General features: G+C 42.1%; 1 protein-coding gene across 3 annotated transcripts in view; it reads right to left on the bottom strand.

Annotated features, from left to right (window-relative positions):
- setd5 (SET domain containing 5) overlaps positions 1-24,152 on the bottom strand; it is a 67,227-nt gene that overhangs the window by 6,562 nt on the left and 36,513 nt on the right. The window contains exons 3-24 of one of the 3 annotated variants that reach the window (XM_047347631.1): positions 16,531-16,633; positions 15,884-16,143; positions 15,510-15,568; positions 15,239-15,426; positions 13,369-13,407; positions 12,990-13,280; positions 12,635-12,783; positions 12,435-12,552; positions 12,214-12,323; positions 11,885-12,116; positions 11,669-11,740; positions 10,246-10,404; positions 9,787-10,164; positions 9,420-9,680; positions 8,969-9,086; positions 8,610-8,839; positions 7,027-7,083; positions 6,437-6,910; positions 6,015-6,107; positions 3,427-3,677; positions 3,059-3,168; positions 2,877-2,965 (exon numbers count right to left, since the gene is read on the bottom strand). In XM_047347631.1, the coding sequence (XP_047203587.1) occupies positions 2,877-2,965; positions 3,059-3,168; positions 3,427-3,677; positions 6,015-6,107; positions 6,437-6,910; positions 7,027-7,083; positions 8,610-8,839; positions 8,969-9,086; positions 9,420-9,680; positions 9,787-10,164; positions 10,246-10,404; positions 11,669-11,740; positions 11,885-12,116; positions 12,214-12,323; positions 12,435-12,552; positions 12,635-12,783; positions 12,990-13,280; positions 13,369-13,407; positions 15,239-15,426; positions 15,510-15,568; positions 15,884-16,143; positions 16,531-16,633 (3,841 nt within the window). The remainder of the gene's footprint in view (positions 1-2,876; positions 2,966-3,058; positions 3,169-3,426; positions 3,678-6,014; positions 6,108-6,436; positions 6,911-7,026; positions 7,084-8,609; positions 8,840-8,968; positions 9,087-9,419; positions 9,681-9,786; positions 10,165-10,245; positions 10,405-11,668; positions 11,741-11,884; positions 12,117-12,213; positions 12,324-12,434; positions 12,553-12,634; positions 12,784-12,989; positions 13,281-13,368; positions 13,408-15,238; positions 15,427-15,509; positions 15,569-15,883; positions 16,144-16,530; positions 16,634-24,152) is intronic. The other 2 variants (XM_047347632.1, XM_047347634.1) reach the window with 2 other exon arrangements.

The following is a 24,152-nucleotide window of genomic DNA, read 5'->3' as shown; positions in this document are numbered from 1 at the left end:
CATGTCCAGATGAGAGATTGAACAGAACTCTGTGAGATGTTCAGAGCTTGGAATGTTGTTATAGAACCTAACCCTGCTTTAAACGTCTCCAGATCTTTCTCCCTGACCCGAGTGCTGTGTTCCTTGGTCTCCATGATGCTGATTGTTCTCTGACAAACTGAGTTCTTCACAGAACACCTGCATTAAATTTGCATAAAATTTTCTAAAGGCAATCGCTCTAGATTTTATTTAGAGGTACCAGCATAAAGGGGATTAAATGCAAATGCATGCCACATGTTTTAAGTTTGAAACTGTGAAATCTTAAAAAAAAACACAAAGTGAGGCTCAAAGTGATAAATAGCCTTGGGAGATAAGTCAACTTGTAATTTTAGTGACATGTTTCCTCAGACTGACCATCCTTAACAACACCGTGTCAGCTGTGGACCACTTCAGGTACCTAGGAACCACCATCTCTGAGGACCTGAGATGGTCTTCACACATAGACACTGTTCAGAAGAAGGCCCAGCAGAGACAGTACTTCCTGAGGTAAGGTCCAGAGTGCAACAAATAATCTGGTCTACAGAGAGAATAATCAGAGCTGACCTTCCCTCCATCCAGGACTTATACAGGTCTAGGGTTAGAAAAAGAGCTGCTAAATCTCTGCAGACCCCACACACCCTGCACATAAACTGTTTAGAGTTTTACCTTCAGGCCGCCGCCACAGAGACAGTTTCTTCCCCAAGGCTGTTTCTCTGATGAACATTTAATAGAGTAAAAAACAACCTCATACTGAAGTTGCAAATACACCTTTGTATATGTGTATACAGGTCCTTCTCAAAATATTAGCATATTGTGATAAAGTTCATTATTTTCCATAATGTCATGATGAAAATTTAACATTCATATATTTTAGATTCATTGCACACTAACTGAAATATTTCAGGTCTTTTATTGTCTTAATATGGATGATTTTGGCATACAGCTCATGAAAACCCAAAATTCCTATCTCACAAAATTAGCATATTTCATCCGACCAATAAAAGAAAAGTGTTTTTAATACAAAAAACGTCAACCTTCAAATAATCATGTACAGTTATGCACTCAATACTTGGTCGGGAATCCTTTGGCAGAAATGACTGCTTCAATGCGGCGTGGCATGGAGGCAATCAGCCTGTGGCACTGCTGAGGTCTTATGGAGGCCCAGGATGCTTCAATAGCGGCCTTTAGCTCATCCAGAGTGTTGGGTCTTGAGACTCTCAATGTTCTCTTCACAATATCCCACAGATTCTCTATGGGGTTCAGGTCAGGAGAGTTGGCAGGCCAATTGAGCACAGTGATACCATGGTCAGTAAACCATTCACCAGTGGTTTTGGCACTGTGAGCAGGTGCCAGGTCATGCTGAAAAATGAAATCTTCATCTCCATAAAGCTTTTCAGCAGATGGAAGCATGAAGTGCTCCAAAATCTCCTGATAGCTAGCTGCATTGACCCTGCCCTTGATAAAACACAGTGGACCAACACCAGCAGCTGACACGACACCCCAGACCATCACTGACTGTGGGTACTTGACACTGGACTTCTGGTTTTTTGGCATTTCCTTCTCCCCAGTCTTCCTCCAGACTCTGGCACCTTGATTTCCGAATGACATGCAGAATTTGCTTTCATCCGAAAAAAGTACTTTGGACCACTGAGCAACAGTCCAGTGCTGCTTCTCTGTAGCCCAGGTCAGGCGCTTCTGCCGCTGTTTCTGGTTCAAAAGTGGCTTGACCTGGGGAATGCGGCACCTGTAGCCCATTTCCTGCACACGCCTGTGCACGGTGGCTCTGGATGTTTCTACTCCAGACTCAGTCCACTGCTTCCGCAGGTCCCCCAAGGTCTGGAATCGGCCCTTCTCCACAATCTTCCTCAGGGTCCGGTCACCTCTTCTCGTTGTGCAGCGTTTTCTGCCACACTTTTTCCTTCCCACAGACTTCCCACTGAGGTGCCTTGATACAGCACTCTGGGAACAGCCTATACGTTCAGAAATGTCTTTCTGTGTCTTACCCTCTTGCTTGAAGGTGTCAATAGTGGCCTTCTGGACAGCAGTCAGGTCGGCAGTCTTACCCATGATTGGGGTTTTGAGTGATGAACCAGGCTAGGAGTTTTAAAGGCCTCAGGAATCTTTTGCAGGTGTTTAGAGTTAACTCGTTGATTCAGATGATTAGGTTCATAGCTCGTTTAGAGACCCTTTTAATGATATGCTAATTTTGTGAGATAGGAATTTTGGGTTTTCATGAGCTGTATGCCAAAATCATCCGTATTAAGACAATAAAAGACCTGAAATATTTCAGTTAGTGTGCAATGAATCTAAAATATATGAATGTTAAATTTTCATCATGACATTATGGAAAATAATTAACTTTATCACAATATGCTAATATTTTGAGAAGGACCTGTATTTAAGGACATAAAGATATATGCATAAATATACCTTAAAAAAAAAAAAAAAAAACCAGAGAGCAAAGTGTACCGGAGTCAGATTCCTTGTTTGTATTTACGAACTTGGCAATAAAGCTGAATCTGACTGGAATAAATATTAAAGTGTTTCTGTGGATCCAGACTTGAATCTGGAAGAGAAAAAAGGGCAGTGGCAAGGAGGCCTTCCAGCCTCAAAGATAAACTGTTAAAAAACATAGATATCTTTATAAAATGCTAATAAAAGATAACTTTTTAATTATATTGTTTCATTACCTTTTAAAAGAAAAGAAGTTTACTTGTGTTGGTCTATCAAATGAAATCTCCTACTTGTGAAAAATGCACAACGATGAAATAACAATTTTAAAATGATTTTTCCTGAATACAAACAGCACCACAGAAATGTGATTATGTCTCCCTGGCAGACAGAGTGGGGGAGACTACCTGGTGTGAGTAGACAGGGGGGCTACATCTGTGTGGGCTCTTAGTGGAAGCAGCCACGGGTCCTGCTCGCCTCTTGTATCGATCTGCATCTAAAAGGCAGACAGAAGGGTCAAAAGTACATTTTTTTGGATTCTTTCATTTATCTCCAACATGAACATTGAAAAGATTTGCTGCACTCATACCCAAGTCTTTCTCTGCTGTGCCATCACTCCTTTTGTAAATGCAATCCATCTTGATGCTTCTCAGCACTCGCTGGCCTTCCCTTAAACGTTCAACTGTTGTAGGAACCATCCTTTGGAGGAATAGGAAGCTGAAGGTTATTTTCTCTGAAAAAATTAATCTGAACATGCTTTAAAACATCACCCCCCTGAGTTTCAGGCAGTGTCCTTTTAAAATAATAATAATAATGATAATAATAATACATTTTATTTAAGCCTGCTTTCAGGGGACTCAATGTCACCTTACAAAGTAGGAAGCAATACATGCAAAAAAAATAAGAAAAAGAAAAAGGTGATTTAGATACTGTAGCCAAGCATTAGCAGCCACTCACCACTGGTTGTTGGACTCCTGTCGTTTGGACTTCAGTGCCGTCCTGTGGTGGTCTGGGGGGCTGACCTCCTCTAAGTGTGGGACCGGAGCTGTGGAGTGTGGAGAGGCTGGGGGCTGCATCTGCTGATAGGACTGAGCTGGGTGGGGTTCCTTGCTGCAATAGGAGTCAGGTCGCAAGTGGGTGCTTCTGGTTTTTGGTTCTGACTCACGACTGCTGCCCTGCTTCCTCTTACGGTACTCCAGCAGAGACACCTGAGCAGCAGAGGGGAGAAGCGGTCCAATAAACATCTGATGCTGATGAGCCTGCTTTCTCCTCTTATTATTCTCGTTTATGCCAGGCTGCCAAATCAACCACATTATTTGCCAAGATTGCAATTTTGAGTGATGACAGGCCACAACAGGCCACATGCAGCACAACTAAGACTTCTTGTCTGAAAAGAAGATTTTCACACCCTGTTTCATGACCTTGGAGATACATTTTGAGATTAAACTTGCATCTCTGCACTTGTTCAGTTCAGTTCAGTTCCTGAAAGACTAGACATGACCATACTGGCTTTTAGCAACGTACAGCTAAAGTTTAAGGACCAGGCAGGCAACATTAGACGCACCACGCCATGATGCAACCACGCTCAAAGATCGACAAAAACACACATATCAACATTCACAAGGGGGTTCAAGCATACACACACCTCCACTATTAACAATGAGAATGAGAGGTCTCATCCCGGCTGCATGTCATCAGCAAAAACAACAAACAGGAAGATCAGGAGTGAGTGGGATGATCACCATATGGTCAGACACTGACATGGATGGCTCTTGTCTGAGTTGAAATATTTGCCTTGACATGACAAACAGGAACCACTGAAGGTCAAGTTATCACTGAGCACCAACAGCAGTCATTAAGTTTGCCTCAGAAGAAAAGTGTTTAATAATTACGCAGCAGCAGTGGGCCCTAACTTGTGTTTTCTGTTTTAATGAGAATGCTGCCACAGAGGCTTAATGGCCTGTAAATTCACATTAACGGGTCGTTAAGCTCTCACATGGAGGTACTGAAACTGACTGGTCGCTGCAAAATGATCCAACTCCCTACAAAGTTCATCCCAAAGAAGGAATGGTCGGACTTGGATACAGTTCCATTGACATGCAGATCAGAAAGTGGTGGCAACACAGTGCATGCTGTAGATGTCCCTCAGGCTCCAGTATTAGGCAGCTGTATCCCTCAAATGAAAGGCAGAGACCACTAAGCCTCATGCAGACCCAAACTGTTTCCTATCAAACCAGCCTGTGTTGGTAATGCTGTCTATGAGTCTGTCTGGGTTGTTTAGACTGTGTGTTGGAAGCTGTGCCAAATGAAATGTGGCAAACAAGGGCTTCAAGGGGTTTTTGGGTTCAGTGGAATCTTCCACCTGAGCTGGGGAAATCTGCAGCTCGAGAGTTACTAGATCTGGTTATTGCGCTCATTAATCAGGGAAGGCAATGTCTTGGTAGCTCTCCAGTTGCTCCATCCTCTCTCCATGTTCAGATGATAGACTGGACAGAGCTGTGTGATGTGTTAAAAGCTTGGGATATTGTTTTAGAACCTAACCCTGCTTTAAACTGAACCAGAACGTTATCCCTGACCTGCCTGCTGTGGTCCTTGGTCTTCATGATGCTGATTGTTCTCTGATCTTCTCTAACAAACATCTGAAGCCAGAAACAGAACGTCTGGATTTAGACTCACTGCTGCACTCTGTTAAACAATTATTATGCAACTTCTGAAGACAGCTGGCTGCACATGATTTTATTTAGGGGTAACAGAGTAATGGAGGCAGAATACAATGTAAGACCATTTCTATTTGTAATAAATGTTATTTCCATGTATCCTTTTCCTCCCACTGACTTTGTGTTAGTATGTCCCATAAAATCCCAATAAAAACATTGAAGTGTGTGGTTGTAAACTGACAAAGTATTAAAGAAAACATCTGTAGTAAGAATACTGTTGCAAGTTCAGCACTGGTGATGAGCCTGATTCATTATTCATTATACGTTCTGAATTCAGAACTTATCTACTAACTCTTATTTAGGATGGCCTAATGAGATAAAATGTCATTTCTTGAATATTTAACCAAAGTCCTAAAGTCATCTAATATTAATAAACTTTCTTAAAATATCAACACAGTTGCTGATTAGTTTGATGAACAAACTGGCAAGACTAATGCATCGGGTGTCTTCAGCCAGGTCTGTTTCTCTACGTCATAGCATCATGTTTCCACTTAAGAACCGAGACGGTGTTTGACACAGTAGTCACTGCTTAGAAAGAGCCACGGTTGTTATGGAGCAAGCACACACTGGCTTCATTCTGGCACCATTATGAGAATTCATGAACCATTGGCCTGATGGCAATGGATGAACTTTTCCACACATAGATGAGTTGGACTGAAATGGTTTGGTATCTGAGAGGTTCTTGGAGAACTCTAGGCTCATAGCTGGATGTATGTTTGGAGGAGGGGGCGAAGCGGTCAGAGCATGGGGTGGGTGCTGTACGCAGATGCAAAAGAACAATATTTACATGCACACTTCTAAAGATGTAGTTGTAGGGAGCATATTCACCATATTATGTACTGGCTTGTTTTCACTTCTTACAGCTATAGGCTGGTATTCTGCCTTTCCTGTCAGCAGACTAATGGTATGCTGGTTGGCCCTCTGCCTTGGAAGAAAAGCGGAAGAGAGACTTGGCAAAGAGTGTCAAGGAGCATCGAGGGGGAGGGGTGGCTGAGGAAGAGGAGCAGGGAGAGGGAGGAAGGAGCAAATCTAAAGAGATTCAGATACACAAATGTAACTAAAAAGGTTCCCTCTAACTGTTAAGAAGTTCCTTCAGCAGAAAAAGCCATAGTGGGATTTAACTAGCAGACAAGGACCCACAGAGCACGGTGGAAGCAGATCCTGATGTCTGGCTCTTCAGTTAACAACAAAATGTGGCAACAATGTTAAAAACATTTGCACTTTCTATGATTGAAGTGTGGAGAACTTGCCTTCTTCTTCTGTGGAGGGTTACTGGTGTGAGGGGATGTGCTCCTGTCTGGGTAGCCTGCTGCATAATGAGACTCCCCAAAAGGTGACATCGACCCGGAGCCCATGTCTCCAACCGGTCCCTGCCCACTTAAGGAACTGTGTAATGAATCTGCAGGAGAAAATCCTCCGTCCACCTGGGAATGGCGCCGCTCTGAGCTCAAAGGATTTCCTAGGTTTGCATTGAGGGGGGAGCAGGTATAAATGAGGTTGAACTCTGTCCTGAAGGTCTTCTCCCTGCTTTTGGAGTCTGAGGAAGGACATGACACGTAGTTTAGGGAGCTGGCCCCCACAGACAACAGGCCTTGGGAATCTTGGCCTGAAGAAGCCCCGGGAAAGTCATCAGAGGTCATGGCCACGGGGCTCTCCAAGCTGGACGGGAGCGACAGGTCCAGAAACTGAGGCCTAGAAGCGTCAAAGTCAGCCTGAAGAGACGGCTGACAGTTGAGGAAGAGAGGAGACATTGAAAAGAAAAGGCAAATGGAGAATGTGACTAAATGAGATTAAGAACTGGATCAGCTGAAGGGTTTGGCGTAAACATATGGGAACATACCTCTGGAGAGATAGACTCTGGCCGGTGTACAGGAGATGCTTCAGGGGACGAAATGTTCTACAGTCACAGAAAAAGGAGACATTTAACAGCAAACAAACATCCAACAAAGAGTCTTTTGCTTTTGTAGTTTTGCTACTGAAGTCTAGCTTTCCTGGTCATTTTGAAAAACGGACAGGAAGTAGGTTATATGTGATGAGCACTGCGCATCTGCATCCAAAATGTATTCACTGAGAAATCATCTGGTTACTGATATCTATCCATTTTTAGCTTGATAGACCCTTATTTTTGACTAGCCAGTCAGGAAATCAAAAATCCAATCTTCTTGAGATCAGTGAGTCCACCAGAGCTAAGAACTCTTCACTGTGCAAGATGTTGCTGAAGGAAGAAGATTCCAAGTTATTTTTAGAATCAGTGACATGTTTAAAATGAAGTCGGAGGAAGCACAAACATGTAAGGGGCTATTTAAAAGAAATCTGTATTTAAACAAACTGGTGAGTGAAATTCCTCAATGTTTCTACTATGAAAAGGAGCCGCATCCAACAAGAAACCAAACTTGAAGATGTTGTGTCAAATTGGCTAAGGAGTAAACTGACCCACAGCTGCCTTCAACAGATAGCTGAAAGGCAGAACATAGTACAGCAACCTTGTTCTGTTTCGTCCTTTTGAGCTTTGTGTCCTTCATGGAATATGCTGGATTTGGAAATGTTAGCACTATTATGGAAATCTTTGAGTTAAGTTATGGATCTACATTCGCTAAGGAATACTGGGAGGACTGATGTTTACAGGCACAGAATGCTAGCTTGGCTAATCACTACTATGAGATGCTAAAGACTGTTTCAAATGTCATCATTTTGTCTTTGATTAAGAGAAATTGTAAGACCCGTTTTCTGTTTTCTCACACACAGTGTGACATCCCCTCTCCTCCTAATATAAATATTTAGTAACCACTTACAGCAGGAAGCCCTGTAAAAACATAGATACATTCTTATTTATAGCTCTGAAAGCAAAAGTAGAGTGGCTAAAATTTGTATCCATAGGTCCAAGATTTACAGCCTGGAAGATCAGCCAGAAACCTATGATTGATTTATGTCAATTAACTGAAAAAACTAAACAACTTAATGTCGAGCTACACCAATCCGTTTTATTCTTACGTTTCCTTTGAGAAATATTACACAAAAGAAAATGTGCTGCAGGTTTTAATATAGTTTTGAACTACTACAAGGAATGAATGAAAGAATTACTAATGCTGTTCATCAGCAAAGCTATAATCTGTTTATGTATAAAAATAAATCAAACTACTATGTTGTTGTGGTTGATGTGTTTATAGACTGAAAATCGTGGGAGTTGTTAGTGATGTGCGTTCAACAAATTGGGAAACAAAATGACTTTTTAATTACCAGCCAATCACCACTCAGAACCAGTCAAAACAAAAACTGATGGAGCTTGATTTCAGGCCATTTGATCGGTGCATTTGTACTTCGTTTGGATCACATTACTGTCACCAGTATTCCCCTTCAGGATCTAAAATTAAAAGGCTCAAACATTTAACCCTTTCCTCTTGTTTCGGGTTGTTGGACTCTTACCTCAAACTGAAGCGGTGTGTTGCAGCGGCTTGTGGGCAGTGAGGGCATTGGTGAGTAGACTAGACCATTTGGCAGCAGAGAGCCACAGGATGGGTGGAGCAGCGGGTGGAGCGAGTCTTCAGGGAGAGGTGGAGTGATCGGTGAGAGTGGGTGAAGTATGTGGTCTGAGGATGCTCGCGTGGTCTCAGTTGTGTACTTGTGCTGCCGCTTTTTAAATGGTGCACTGATGTCTGATTAAAACAAATACAAATAAATAGAGGAAATACATACATCTGTAATATACTGTACATAAATCCACTATAGGGACCAAATACAGCACTTTAAGTGGGTCTCTGAGTTAGATGTGGCTGTGCACATACCACTGCAGGGGGGGTTGGGGGTGGAGCGGCTGCTGGTGCTTTGCTGGGATGAGGGCGACTCTGTTCCGTCCTCCACACTGGTAGAGCAGCTTTCATCCTCCACCTGCTTGATCCATCTCTGCATGATGACGACAACGCCCACAAATCAAAGTTCTTTATACAAATACTACCATTACACATAATACAGCAGAACAAATAGTGATACAGATATAATGGTATGTGTGATGTACTAAACTATCGATTTAAAAACGGTGGCAGAAGGAGGTAAATGAACTGAATCTAGGCCAAGGAATATCTTCTAATTTAATTATAATAAACTATCAAAATCAAAGGTCAACATTAATCTTAGACATTTTATATTTTTCAGTGTTAGATTATCAGTTTAAAAGCAACAGCCAACATGTGAGTAAACTGTATTTGTGATTTCTGTGTATTCATAGTGTTGCCTGACCTTTTTGAAGCAACCATAGGTGCCGTCCATCTGCAGTGGGCGGGGTCGGCGTCTCTCGGGGGTGAAGGGGGAACCGAAACGGACGTAGTGTCTGGGAGCTGTGCAGATGAGCGATGAGTGGGAGAGCCCTGGCAGCATGTTGAGGGTGGTTGCCAGCACTGTGGGGTCTGTAGTTATTCGCAGGGGCCGCTCAACTGGCACCTCCTGGTGGACCTTTTCCCCTCCAGGGACTTTGTCATTCAGCCACTCTGTGACGAGGTACTGATGAGAAAAACAAATGACTACATGAAGTACTAGAAAAACAACAACTAAAACCCTGACGTAGGAAACCGGAGTTCTAAAAACGTTAAATCTAGCATATTCTAACCTTCTTGGTCTTGGGGTAGCGCACATTGCCTTTGTGTATGCTGTTGGGACCCTGGCCTTCTCCGACCAGGAGATGAGCTCCCTGACCACCATCTCCATGGTCATGTTCAGCTCCCTGCTGGCACTGAGACCCCTCGTCGTTCAGAGCAGCCCCCTGATCAGCCGATGTCTGCGCTGAAGACATCGCTGCTGCAGCAGCTACTGCTGCTGCCTGCTGGGCGAGGGCCTGGCGCTGCCGCCGAGCACGCTGGGATGAGCTTGAACGGTAGCGAGAGATCCGGCTCTTGGGTCGGGGTTTGGTAGGTCGGGAAGGTTTAGGGGGAGCAGTTGGGGCTGGAAGGATGGGTACTGATGTTTTTTCTTCAAGAGGAGGGGTCTCCTGTAAGGGAGGGTATGAGAAATACATTTTAAAACTGTTACAACACTGAAGACTAATGAAAATGTTCTTCCTCTGTCTGACCATGAAATAGGTGGTCCGCCGTGTGCTGACTCCCACTCCAGAGCTATATGAAACAGTAGTGGTCTCTGGAGGATTTCCTGCCCCGTCCTCAGTTTCCACAGCCTCCTCCTTAACTTCAGCTCCCACTGCTCTCCTTCGCCTTTCAAGGTTGTTTGGAGCCTTCATGAACAGGCAGAGAGATGTCTGTTTCAGATAATGACCTAAAGAATCTGTCTCTACATTTATAATAGAGCTGTTTTTAAAGCATTTTAAGACCATTCAAGAGGTAACAAATGAAGAAATGTAGACATTTAAAGGTTACAGTACATCTGGAAAGTATTCACAGCACTGCACTTTTTCCCCATTTAGTAATGCTCCAGCTTTATTCCAAATGGTATCACAATAATCTCTTTCCTCATAATTCTACACACAATACCCCGTTATGACAATATGAAAGACGTTTGTTTGAGATTGTTGCAGATTTATTACTAATAGAAAACCATGGATATTGAGCTGAGGTTCACACTGTTTCCACTGATCATCCTTGAGATGTTTCTACAGCTTCAATGGAGTCCACCTGGTTTTAAAGTCAGTTGATTGGACCTGATTAGGTAATGCACACATCTGTCTATATAAGGTCACACAGTTGACAGTTCATGTCAGAGCACAAACACCAAGCATGAAATCAAAGGAATTATCGGCAGAGACAGGATTGTCTTGGGGCACAAATCTGGGGAAGGATACAGAAAACTTGCTGCTTTGAAGGTCCCAATGAGCACAGTGACCTCCATCATCCATACATGGAAGACGATTGGTACCACCAGGACTCTTCCTAGAGCTGGCCGGCCAACATCCTGGATTAAAAAACCTGCTCCAGAGCTCACATGAACTCAAAGCCACTCTGTGAATGCGCTGGAGTGAACAAGTCGAATCTAGATTTGAATCCGATTGAACATCTCTGGAGAGATCTGAAAATGGCTGAGCATAGAGGTCTCCCATCCAATCTGATGGAGCTTGAGATGTTCTGCAAAGAAGAATGGGCCAAACTGCCTGAAGACAGGTGTGTTCAGCTTGTGGCGTCAGATTCAAAAAGATTTGAAAATGTGATTTCTTAGTTTTCTATTTGTGATACATTTGCAACAATCTCAAACAAATGTCTTTAATATTGTCATAACGGGGTATTGTGTGAAGCATTATGAGGAAAGAGATTAATGTGATACCATTTGGAATAAAGCTGGAGCATTATTAAATGTGGAAAAAGTGCAGCACTGTGAATACTTTCCAGATGTACTGTAGCTGAAGGTAATTTAAGACCTTGAATGAGAACTCTGGGCTGGTTTAAGACTTGGTAAGGCCTGCAGGAACCATGTTTCATAATTAAACAAAATATAAATATTTAAATAAAGCAAATTTTTGGAAAAGAAAAATGATACAAATATCTTACTCTTTTACTACAGCTGGTCCCATTTTCATCAACTTCTCCCTCTTCCACTTTGACCTCATTCAACGCTCTTTCCTAAATGGATATATAAATTTACATTTACAAATGTGCAAACCTATAACACTTTAATTTACTTTTGTGATCAGATAAAGTCCTTTCATCTAGAGCTAGAATTAAACCCATATCTTAAACACATTGTTTAAGTGAGCCTAAGCAAACCTCAGTGTCACTGGCTCCCTGCAGATCTTTGATCTCCTGCTGCTGGTCCGGTGCCTGGCAGTTCTCCAGCTCCTTCCTTTGGGCTTTTCTTCGCCGGGTCTCAGCGCCAACAGCAGGGGAGGGAAGAACCAGAGCAGATGGGTTCAGGAAACTCTCCATAGGGCTTAGGTTGTGCTTCTGCACCGGACAGTTCTGGTTGCCTTTATGACATGCACAGTCCACTTTATAATTACTGAAAGATAATTGGTAGAGAAAGTTATAAACACAAACCAACTAGCTTAAGAACAAGGAAAGATAAAGATGTCAGGGTTCTGAAAAGCAGGACTAACCAACTGTTGAACTCGTAGTCAAAACCAATTGTGACCTCAGAGTCTTTTGCAATCTGACTGATGGCATAGATGCACAGATGGATCATGCCCTCAGCAATCATGTGGCGGACCTTGGAGTGAAAAGAATATTTTCAATTTCATTAACAAAATTTATATAGAACAAAAACAAATTATAGAAGCCAGAGACAAAACAAGGGTTAAACCTCCAAACATTGACTAACCTCAGCATTTGGTGTGCAGGACCTCCTGATGAAGCGGGCATCATTTCCAAAGGTCCTTGCATCAACACACATCTCCACATCATTAAACTTGGAGTAAAACAACACGAAAGGATAAGGCCTGGGAGAGCAATAAAAAGGGATCAATAACAGCACATAAAGTGATCCAGAAATGGACGAAAGCTGAGACTGGGAGAGCCTACTTTTTAAAGAAATGCCCATTGACTTCAAACTGTTGCTTGAGCATGACCTTGCCCCGATATTCAATTATTAGTGTGTCTGGTTCCAGGTTCTTGGCCGCTCGGAGGATTTTCCTGTGTTTCTGTACCCGTGTTACCCGTCCCAGCTGGAGCTACACAAAGCAGGAACACACTTAGTGAGCACGTCACACCTGTTGCACATCTGTTGTTTGCTTTCATGCGATAATAAAATAACACCTGCCTTCATGTTACCGTCTAAATATTTTGGAACTGGCTGCAGTTCTTTCTAAAACTCAGTAAATCATGCTATCTCATGAATTCAACAGGAACTGTGAGTGTGGAGGAACCTGGAGCTGACCTGCATCTGTGAGCCCAGCACCGTGTTGTTGCAGGCCAGCTCAGTGCGGTTGATGGTGTCCATGCCGTTGACAGATGCATGGATCTGTGTGCTGGAAGGAGGTGTTGATGTTCCACTCTCAGCCTTTGAGACCGAAGAACAGGCAGAGCGGTGGAGCTGAAGCAGTGTCTGGATATCAGCACTATACTGGTTGGAGAGGGCCTCCTCATACTGGTCTGTCCACTGGCGGATCCTGCTCTCCCACCCTTCTGCTGTATTCTCATCCAGTACACTGGCCTCTGTGGTGGAGTTCTAGAAGAGAACAAAAGCAATGTGATGCAAAGCTTCAAATCACACAGAGAGTGAAACATGGTGGATATCAGACTGATGCTACTCTCACCTTCATCCTCATTGATTTTCTTGAACCCTGTCTGAAAGCCTGAAACCAAGAAGCCAAAACAGCATCGGGTAAAAAAAAAGACTTAAAACATTGTCCTTAGAAACATTTTCTAAGTGAAAAATGTTTTCTCACAATTGAGCTTATATTACAAAGTTCTGTCTATAATTTGTATGAATTGTTTCATATGAAGTACTTTCCTAATTCCATTAAAACCATAAACCTAATATATTTTATTGGGATTTTTATGTGATGGACCAACACAGAGTTGTGCATTTTTGTGAAGGGAAAGGAAAATTATACAGATTTAGTTTTTCAAATACACATCTGAAAAGTGTGGTGTGCATTTGTTGCTGCAAGACTTGAGAGCGGGACAGAGATTCACCTTCAGGACCACAGAGACAGAGACTGGACAGCTAATGACAGCTCTGCAGTTTGCTGCAGGTCATGGCGTGCACCTCCAGGCGCCATTCTGTGTTGATGTTCAAAGAACAATCTATTCCACACATTTACGCTTGAAATCCGAATCCTTCAAAAGCCTGATTTCTCAGTAACGTTTAAGTCATTGTTAAGATCTTTGCACTGTTTTTCTAGAAAAACACTTGCTTTATGAAGATGGAACAAATTCATAAATTACTCTCAGTTTTTATTCTGCATGGCTGTAAAGTTGGACCTATTAATAGACGTAAATGTAATTCAAACATTGTTCCTTTAAAAATCTTGTTTATGATTATCATAAATATGATTATTTTCATTAATTATCAAAATACAATTTAAATAATAAAGCATTTAAAACGCGATAGAACTAGGTGTAGCTTGGATAAACAGGGCCCTGTGAGAACCCTGCTAATTCATTACAATCTGACATCTTCAGAAGTGCAAATAAGATATAGATGAAATAAGTTTTATTACAAAATATATTGTCTTTGAAGTCTTAGCATTTTATTGCAAAATAATACATGAAGTGATGTAGATAACATCAGGTTTTACATATCTTTCCAGTGTATTTGGTCTCAGTTTCTATATACATTATACACTATGTGTCAATAGTTTTAGACTCACCTCACACTACTACCAGTCTGTAACCAGTACATCCATGTCACAGACCATATTACAAAATGCTTGCCACGAGTAGAAGCAAATGAATTTGAATTAAAAAAAATGTATCGTTATGGCGTTTATAAGATAATATTTTTTATAATAAACTATAGAAAGTGATTCCCTGCTGTTCTGTAAATTTGTTCTGATAGTTGAAACAGTTTACGGCTCATCATTGCGTCTCTGATATCCTCGTCTCTCGTCCTGAGATTCGGCCATTGTTGACAAAACCGACCAACATATCAGAATGGCACCTAAAAATACACACAAGTCACATGACCACCCATCTCTGTCTCTATGTCTATGATCAGGACAAGGACTCTAAACATTCAACCAGAGGGATAATGGAATGCTTAGATTAGTGGTCTGAAGCTGCAGTCCTTGGGGGCAACATTTACATGTGTCCCTTGTCCTACACACCTAGATAAAATGGCTAAATTGTCTCACTACCATGCAGTCAAGCTCTACAGCTGGTAGAGAGATGCCCTAAAAGACTTGCAACTGTAACTGTAGAGAAAGGAAGTACTGAACCAACAATGGAGGGCTTAACACTGCTGTCGGCCACAGTTTTTTTTATTTTATTTTATTTTATTTGTAAAACCATGCATCATTATTTTCTCAGTTCAGTTATTTGTGATTTAATCTTCTATCCCATGAAATCCCAGAGAAACACAACAGAACTTTGTGGTTGTAATGTGGAAAGGTTTCTGCATAAATACTTGTGTAGCGTCCTGGATTTTGGAGAAAGTCTCTACAGTTGCCGTATCTTGCATACCTTGACTTTCTTTGGCTTTGGTGTTCCACGGCCTCTCTCGGTGCTCTTCTTTCTCTTTTTGGATTTGCTCCTTTTGACACGGTTGACGGTCAGTTTTATGCTGGTGGGAGTATGCTGGATGGCGGTATAGGAGATGGTGGAAGGAGACACCTCTTCATCACCACTTTCTGTTGCACTGCTTTCTCCAACTACAAAAACAAGTAGGTTCTTTCACATGTGGTGGAAAATGACTTTTTTTACACTGCACTATTGCAGATGAAATGTACTGTACCTGAGACATTTTCTTGTTTTCTGTGTATGCTCTCTACTCCCTTCCTCCTGTCCAGCTCCCTGCAACAAAAATGCATCAGCAATGGATCTAAACTTTTTGATAACTGTGTGAATGACTTTTGCCTAATAACGACACTTTGCATTCGAAACGTACCAAAAAATATCTACTGGGTACTTGTGAACAATTCTAATTGTTATGTGTACAAATAGAAACTAAAACTGTAGAATTATGACCCAAACTTGTTTAACTTGTAAATCAAGTTTGGATTTCAATAAAAATTACTATTCATTTAATCCTGTTTTGCAAAGTAAATCTGTTCAAGCAGCTCAACCTAATGCTGCCTGATCCAGATGGGGTGAGTGCCCATTGCTAACCTGCAGGTACATTTGATGTGCACGCCATCTGGTGTCGGGCTACAGTGGCACCAACTGGCCACAGCTCCGTCTTCCTCTGAGGAGCTGTCGCTGTCAGCTGAGTGGTCGGCTCTGGGTTCATGATAATGGGAGCTGCGTACCATGCCGTTGAGATCCATGCGGGGAATGATGGTTTGGGAAAGCGGAGAGGCAGGTGGGGTAGGGGGTGGGGGTGCGCCATAGTTGTGATCCTGACAACATACAACGGAAGACTGTTGCATCTTCAAACAACGGGTGTTCAGGCAAAAAGGGAAACGGAAAATGGAGACAAATGAAAATGAGGGCAAAATAACAGGTATGTGAAACAGTACAGTTGTTAATAACAGAAGCAGTCTGCAGATACAGGAAGCTAATAGCAAGAAAGACAATTTTACTTAAAGTAGATGCATTAGTAGCCTATAGTTTTACTCTTACAACAGTGTTTTAACAGACCAAGTATTTAGAAAAGATAAGGCAAAAAGAAAAGCTGAGATAGAATATAATTAGTTCTAATTTTACCATCTTAAATAATCATGACTGCAGCCATCTTATTAAGAAAAAGTTATACGTCATACTAAAGACATGCTATGATTAGAACTACAGATGAGGAAAAAGCTTTCTGAACTCACAGCATATGGTAGTCCCCGATACCCATGATTCTGTGCACTACCACAACTGTGGTTGTTGTAGTTTTTTTCATTTACAGCAGGGCTGGCTTCAACTGACTCAGGGCTAAAAAAAAAAAAAGAAATTTTATTAGTTTAAGAATTACACACACACAGTATAACACATGGTACATTTTAGGGCTGGCCTTTCCAGCCCCAACAGGACACAGTCACTAGATGGCACCAAAGCACTCTGAAGTTCCTCTTCAGTTCTAGCCAGTAAACACCCAACTCTGCAGCAGGCTTTAATGTTGAAAGAAACCAAGTGGCAGAATGATGCTGTAAAATCCCAGCATGTTCTTCTTTCTTTCTTTCTACAGTTTCCAGCTGTGAGAAGGAATCCTCACACAGCCCCCTTAGCTCTAGAGTGGAGAAACTAAGGGTCAGGCAAAGAGACTTGGGTCAGATACACCTGAGTTTACACTAGCTATGTGAAAATAATTCAGACACTCCTCTATGGGGTAAGAACGCTGTAAAAAACAATGTGTATGTAAAGACGGAAATGTGTGCATATTAGTCAATAGTTGTGCATAAGTAAAATCCAAAAGAGGTATTGTATATTTTCTCTGTAAGAATACAAAATAAAATGTTACAGCTTCAAGAAATTACAAACACAAAGTTCAAGTTTACAGTTGTGGTTTATTCTTTATGAATACAATATGCTATAACAGTTTGTGAATACAATTTATTTTCTATGAGAATACGAATCTACATCAGCGACTTGGCGTCTCAGGCTGGTTAGTGGAGCACAGTTAGTCGATTCGCGTTGCGCATGCGCTGTCACACTCCACCGCCAGTGCACGTAGTGCTGGGATTGGTAATGGGAGATAATTCAGTCTAAAAGGAATATTAGGAACAGAGGGGATATAATGGATGGTGTTATACAATGATGTACAGTAGGTGGCAGTATGCACCTCTGAATTTGTTGTGTACCGCCAGCAGAAGAAGCAGCAGCAGCACTAGCGCCAAGATGATGGACCAAGAAACTATGGTACAAAGCCAGGTCATGTTAAAAAGTTTATATATGTCTTAATGTCGTTAATATATGCTCTTGGTCCGTCATCTTGGTGCTAGTGCTGCTACTTCTTCTTCTTCTCTATAGCTCCTCTTTTCAAAATGCGATGCAGATTATGCTTGCTGCAATACAGGTCCTTCTCAAAAAATTAGCAAATTGTGATAAAGTTCATTATTTTCCATAATGTCATGATGAAAATTTAACATTCATATATTTTAGATTCATTGCACACTAACTGAAATATTTCAGGTCTTTTATTGTCTTAATACGGATGATTTTGGCATACAGCTCATGAAAACCCAAAATTCCTATCTCACAAAATTAGCATATCATTAAAAGGGTCTCTAAACGAGCTATGAACCTAATCATCTGAATCAACGAGTTAACTCTAAACACCTGCAAAAGATTCCTGAGGCCTTTAAAACTCCCAGCCTGGTTCATCACTCAAAACCCCAATCATGGGTAAGAAAGACTGCCGACCTGACTGCTGTCCAGAAGGCCACTATTGACACCCTCAAGCAAGAGGGTAAGACACAGAAAGAAATTTCTGAACGAATAGGCTGTTCCCAGAGTGCTGTATCAAGGCACCTCAGTGGGAAGTCTGTGGGAAGGAAAAAGTGTGGCAGAAAACGCTGCACAATGAGAAGAGGTGACCGGACCCTGAGGAAGATTGTGGAGAAGGGCCGATTCCAGACCTTGGGGGACCTGCAGAAGCAGTGGACTGAGTCTGGAGTAGAAACATCCAGAGCCACCGTGCACAGGCGTGTGCAGGAAATGGGCTACAGGTGCCGCATTCCCCAGACCTGGGCTACAGAGAAGCAGCACTGGACTGTTGCTCAGTGGTCCAAAGTACTTTTTTCGGATGAAAGCAAATTCTGCATGTCATTTGGAAATCAAGGTGCCAGAGTCTGGAGGAAGACTGGGGAGAAGGAAATGCCAAAATGCCAGAAGTCCAGTGTCAAGTACCCACAGTCAGTGATGGTCTGGGGTGCTGTGTCAGCTGCTGGTGTTGGTCCACTGTGTTTTATCAAGGGCAGGGTCAATGCAGCTAGCTATCAGGAGATTTTGGAGCACTTCATGCTTCCATCTGCTGAAAAGCTTTATGGAGATGAACATTTCATTTTTCAGCACGACCTGGCACCTGCTCACAGTGCCAAAACCACTGGTAAATGGTTTACTGACCATGGTATCACTGTGCTCAATTGGCCTGCCAACTCTCCTGACCTGAACCCCATAGAGAATCTGTGGGATATTGTGAAGAGAACGTTGAGAGACTCAAGACCCAACACTCTGGATGAGCTAAAGGCCGCTATCGAAGCATCCTGGGCCTTTTTTGTATTAAAAACACTTTTCTTTTATTGGTCGGATGAAATATGCTAATTTTGTGAGATAGGAATTTTGGGTTTTCATGAGCTGTATGCCAAAATCATCTGTATTAAGACAATAAAAGACCTGAAATATTTCAGTTAGTGTGCAATGAATGTAAAATATATGAATATTAAATTTTCATCATTACATTATAGAAAATAATGAACTTTATCACAATATGCTAATTTTTTGAGAAGGACCTGTATTTGTGATGCAAGTGCAAGGCCAGCGGCAGGAATACTAATCTGAGGAAGCACCTGGTTAAGCAGCAGATTTTTCTTAAGGCTCAAGAGACACAATTTCTGTCAGCCTCAGATCTACGGCTACAACTCCTGCGTTTGGCACCGTTAGCACGCCTGCGTCGGTCAGCAACTCGTCGTCTGCAGCCAGCAACATGGCTGGGTTTTAATCTGTGCATTATTAAGAAAAGACATTGCGTAGTCAGTTAAGGGTTTTCATGTTGAACAAATGTTTGAAACAACTGAGATGTTAAAATACAAACAGCTGGACGTTGCTTTGATATATTCATTCAAGTTTATATATTGCAGCGTTTCCCCTACCATAGCCAAGGGGGGCGCACTGCCCCACCAACAAGACCACCTGCTTCCCCAAGAGGATCATGGCGTGTAGTAGTACGTTTTCACAGTTTGTCATTTATTTTATTGTCACACCGTGAGTGATTTCTGTCTCTGTGTCATCGCTACTCTATTCTCTGTGGCCAAAGTTGACCAAGGCTGGACCAAAACACACTCCTCATGCTCTGTGTCACTGACGGTGACACACTGAGTTACGCACGCTCGCACGCAGGTGAACACAAGCTACTGACAGCGGACCGAAAAACATGCTGCTAAAACCTAGAAAGCAGGTGAGGATATCTGCGGTTTTAAAAAGCGCCAAATTTAGTTTTGATGGCAGCACTTCCTCTCCTGCGAGCATCAGCAGGGATAACTCTTCCTACTCCAGGTACATATGGTGAAGGTACAAGTACACAAAATAGCCCAAGGGTTTCATGCCCTGCCTCTGACACACAGCTAAACTCCAGTCACCACAGAATACAAGATTCTGACATGGCTTGGCTGTAGGAGGTGAAATAATCCTCCTGGCGCTGTAAGACTGAGCTTGGTAATTAAACACATACATGATGGAGAAAGAAAACAGATAAAGATTGAAAGATGGAAAAAGAGAGAAATAGATAAAAGATATGATAAAGAGAGAGGCAGAAAGATGGAGAAATAAGATGAAAAGACACTTAAAGAAGATAAAGAAAAAAGAGATATAGAAATGATATGAATACAGCAGGTAGAAGATAAAGAACATTTTAGATTTATTTTCCTTAGGAATATATATATATATATATATATATATATATATATATATATATATATATATATATATATATATAAACAGTACAGACCAAAAGTTTGGACACACCTTCTCATTCAAAGAGTTTTCTTTATTTTCATGACTATGAATATTGTAGCTTCACACTAAAGGGATCAAAACTCCAGTCTTTGTTTCTTCCCAGTGAGGCTGGAGGCTGATTAAATACACCCGTTCCTTGTCAGCAATGCTCATTGGCCCGTTTCCATGGCAACACATAGGGATGGCTACAGAATTCGGTACTTTTATAGGTACTGACCGAATTCCGTCGGTACTACGGAGTACCGCTTCACGTAAAATCAAACAGGGTTCTCGCCAGCGCATTTGAGGGCAGCAGGCCACTGAAAGTTGTCACCGTTACGCTGAAATTAGACCGATACCTTAATTTTTTATGAGCTTATCAGCTCTTTGACTGACATCTGGGCTCCATCTCCGTGTGGTTTTTATGTCGGGTATCGTGCATGTGCTGTGTTTGTTCCCACTTTCTTTCACCCTATGACCCAGTGCGACCGCTATAAACAGCATCCTATCACGCCATTCTTCCTGGTAGCTGCTAAGCACAAATCGGGTGAAGGTCATTCCACTAATGGCGAGGAGCAAAATGACGGGCCTGTAGCCAGTACTAGCACTACGTCAATCATAGACAAGGACGTCATTTCTGCTGTTGGTAGGACTTAAAAAGCAGAAGAAACGGAGGTCTGGCATCAATCCAGTAGGGAAAGAAACCTTCCAATGGCTGGAAAAAACCGCAGATGAAGCTGGTAGACCTTCACAATGGGTTATTTGCGCTCACTTTTGAAAGTATGATTTTACTTTAATGCTAGCCATGCGCTTTTTGCCAACCACTTCCATGATTTCAGCCTAACATTGACACATATTGATAGTTGTTATTGTCAATATTAGCCATTTATAATGTGCGTTTTCCGTGGAAATGCCTACATTACATAGAACATAACATAAATGGACATTACATGAAATCATACAAAATGCACATTAAATAAAATACATTGTGAACAACTCACCGTCTGATATTCAACTATATAGATGTTAATACATGAATATGTTAAAAACCGCTACTTGGAAAAAAGTCATTTTCCCTAAAGAAAAAAATAGTTGAGCTCCCTTCACCCTCATCTATTCCAACATGTTTCAGTACTGTGTGTGTATATATATATATATATATATATATATATATATATATTTCATGACTATGAATATTGTAGCTTCACTCTGAAGGCATCAAAACTATGAATTAACACATGTGGAATTATATACTGAACAAAAAAGTGTGAAACAGCTGAAAATATGTCTTATATTCTAGGTTCTTCAAAGTAGCCACCTTTTGCTTTGATTACTTCTCCGCACACTCTTGGCATTCTGTTGATGAGCTTCAAGAGGTAGTCACCTGAAATGGTTTTCACTTCACAGGTGTGCCCTGTCAGGTTTAATAAGTGGGATTTGAAGCGTTATAAATGGGGTTGGGACCATCAGTTGTGTTGTGCAGGAGGTGGATACAGTACACAGCTGATAGACCTACTGAACAGAATGGTAGAATTTGTATTATGGCAAGAAAAAAGCAGCTAAGTAAAGAAAAACTAGTGGCCATCATTACTTTAAGAAATGAAGGTCAGTCATTCCGAACAATTGGGAAAACTTTGAAAGTGCCCCCAAGTGCAGTCGCAAAAACCATCAAGCGCTACAAAGAAACTGGCACACATGAGGGCCGCCCCAGGAAAGGAAGACCAAGAGTAATCTCTGCTGCGGACGATAAGTTCATCCAAGTCACCAGCCTCAGAAATCGCAGGTTAATAGCAGCTCAGATAAGAGAACAGGTCAATGCCACACAGAGTTCTAGCAGCAGACACATCTCTAGAACAACTGTTAAGAGGAGACTGTGTGAATCAGGCCTTCATGGTAAAATAGCTGCTAGGAAACCACTGCTGAGGACAGGCAACAAGCAGAAGAGACTTGTTTGGGCTAAAGAACACAAGGAATGGACATTAGACCAGTGGAAATCTCTGCTTTGGTCTGATGAGTCCAAGTTTGAGATCTTTGGTTCCAACCACCGTGTCTTTGTGCAGTGCAGAAGAGGTGAATGGATGGACTCTACATGCCCGGTTCCCACCATGAAGCATGGAGGAGGAGGTGTGATGGTGTGGGGGTGCTTTGCTGGTGACACTGTTGGGGATTTATTCAAAATTGAAGGCATGCTGCATGCTATTCCATCCAGTTTGCGTTTAGTTGGACCATCATTTATTTTTCAACAGGACAATGACCCCAAACACACCTCCAGGCTGTGTAAGGTGCTATTTGACCAAGAAGGAGAGTGATGGGGTGCTGCGCCAGATGACCTGGCCTCCACAGTCACCGGACCTGAACCCAGTCGAGATGGTTTGGGGTGAGCTGGACCGCAGAGTGAAGGCAAAAGGGCCAAAAAGTGCTAAGCATCTCTGGAAACTCCTTCAAGACTGTTGGAAAACCATTTCAGGTGACTACCTCTTGAAGCTCATCAACAGAATGCCAAGAGTATGCAGAGCAGTAATCAAAGCAAAAGGTGGCTACTTTGAAGAACCTAGAATATAAGACATATTTTCAGTTGTTTCACACTTTCTTGTTCAGTATATAATTCCACATGTGTTAATTCATAGTTTTGATGCCTTCAGTGTGAAGCTACAATATTCATAGTCATGAAAATAAAGAAAACTATTTGAATGAGAAGGTGTGTCCAAACATTTGGTCTGTACTGTATATATATTTTTATATATATATATATTGTATATATATTGTTATGATGCATTGCCATGGCAACGGGGTTGTTTCTTACAACCGGGAGCAGCTGATTAATATCTCAAAAGCTCAAATAATACTTCAACTACAACCCCAGATCCCTGATGAGTTGAAAAGGAGATGCCGGGGATGCAGAGCAGGAGCAAAGAGAAGAGAGAGAAGGAAGTTCAAACCATCTCTTCCGTCGATTACGATGGGCAATGTGAGATCGTTGGGAAACAAGTTGGATGAACTCTAAGCCCTACAAAGGACCCAGCCAGAGTACCGGGCATGCAGTATTATGTGTTTTACTGAGACATACCCTGGATCACCAGTGACCTGAAGGACCTGCTTAACAAGAAAAAAAGAGCCTTCAGAGAGGGAGACAGAGAATTATTGAGGAGTTTACAGAAGCAACTTAAAGTCAAGATAAGAGACAGCAAGGAGGTGTACAAGAAGAAGCTGGAGAGCAAGCTCCAGCAAAACAATATCAGAGATGTGTGGACAGGGATGAAGAAGATCACGGGCTTCAGGCAGAGGGATGATCGGACCGATGAAGATCTGGACAGAGCCAATAAACTGAACACATTCTTCAATAGGTTCAGTTCAGAAACAAGCTTTGTATTCTCCTCTCCTGCTCACAGCCAAACAGAAATTCCACCCTCCTTTGACCCACAGGACCCACAGCTGTCCAGTAACACCTCAAATGTTTTATCTTCCACCTCAGCCATGGACCCTTCTGCTTCTACATGTTTGGCTTCAACCATATCAGAAGATGCTGATGCTTCCTTTGCTTCCTCCTTCCACCTGTGTGTCTCAAGAAGTCAAGAGAAGATGCAACTGGAGAGACTGAATTGGAATAAAGCTGCAGGTCCAGATCATGTCAGCCCTAGAGTCCTGAAGGCCTGTGCAGAGCAGCTCTGTGGGATTCTGCAGCACCTCTTCAACCTTAGCCTGGCCCAGAAGAAGGTTCCGGTGTTGTGGAAGACCTCCTGTCTTGTTCCGGTACCAAAGAAAACTCGCCCATCAGTCCTCAATGACTATAGACCTGTTGCCC

Source organism: Girardinichthys multiradiatus, chromosome 20, assembly GCF_021462225.1.
Source record: "Girardinichthys multiradiatus isolate DD_20200921_A chromosome 20, DD_fGirMul_XY1, whole genome shotgun sequence".
NCBI lineage: Eukaryota > Metazoa > Chordata > Actinopteri > Cyprinodontiformes > Goodeidae > Girardinichthys > Girardinichthys multiradiatus.
Note: the sequence above shows the minus strand (reverse complement) of the source record. Positions and strands in the feature narration are given on the sequence as shown.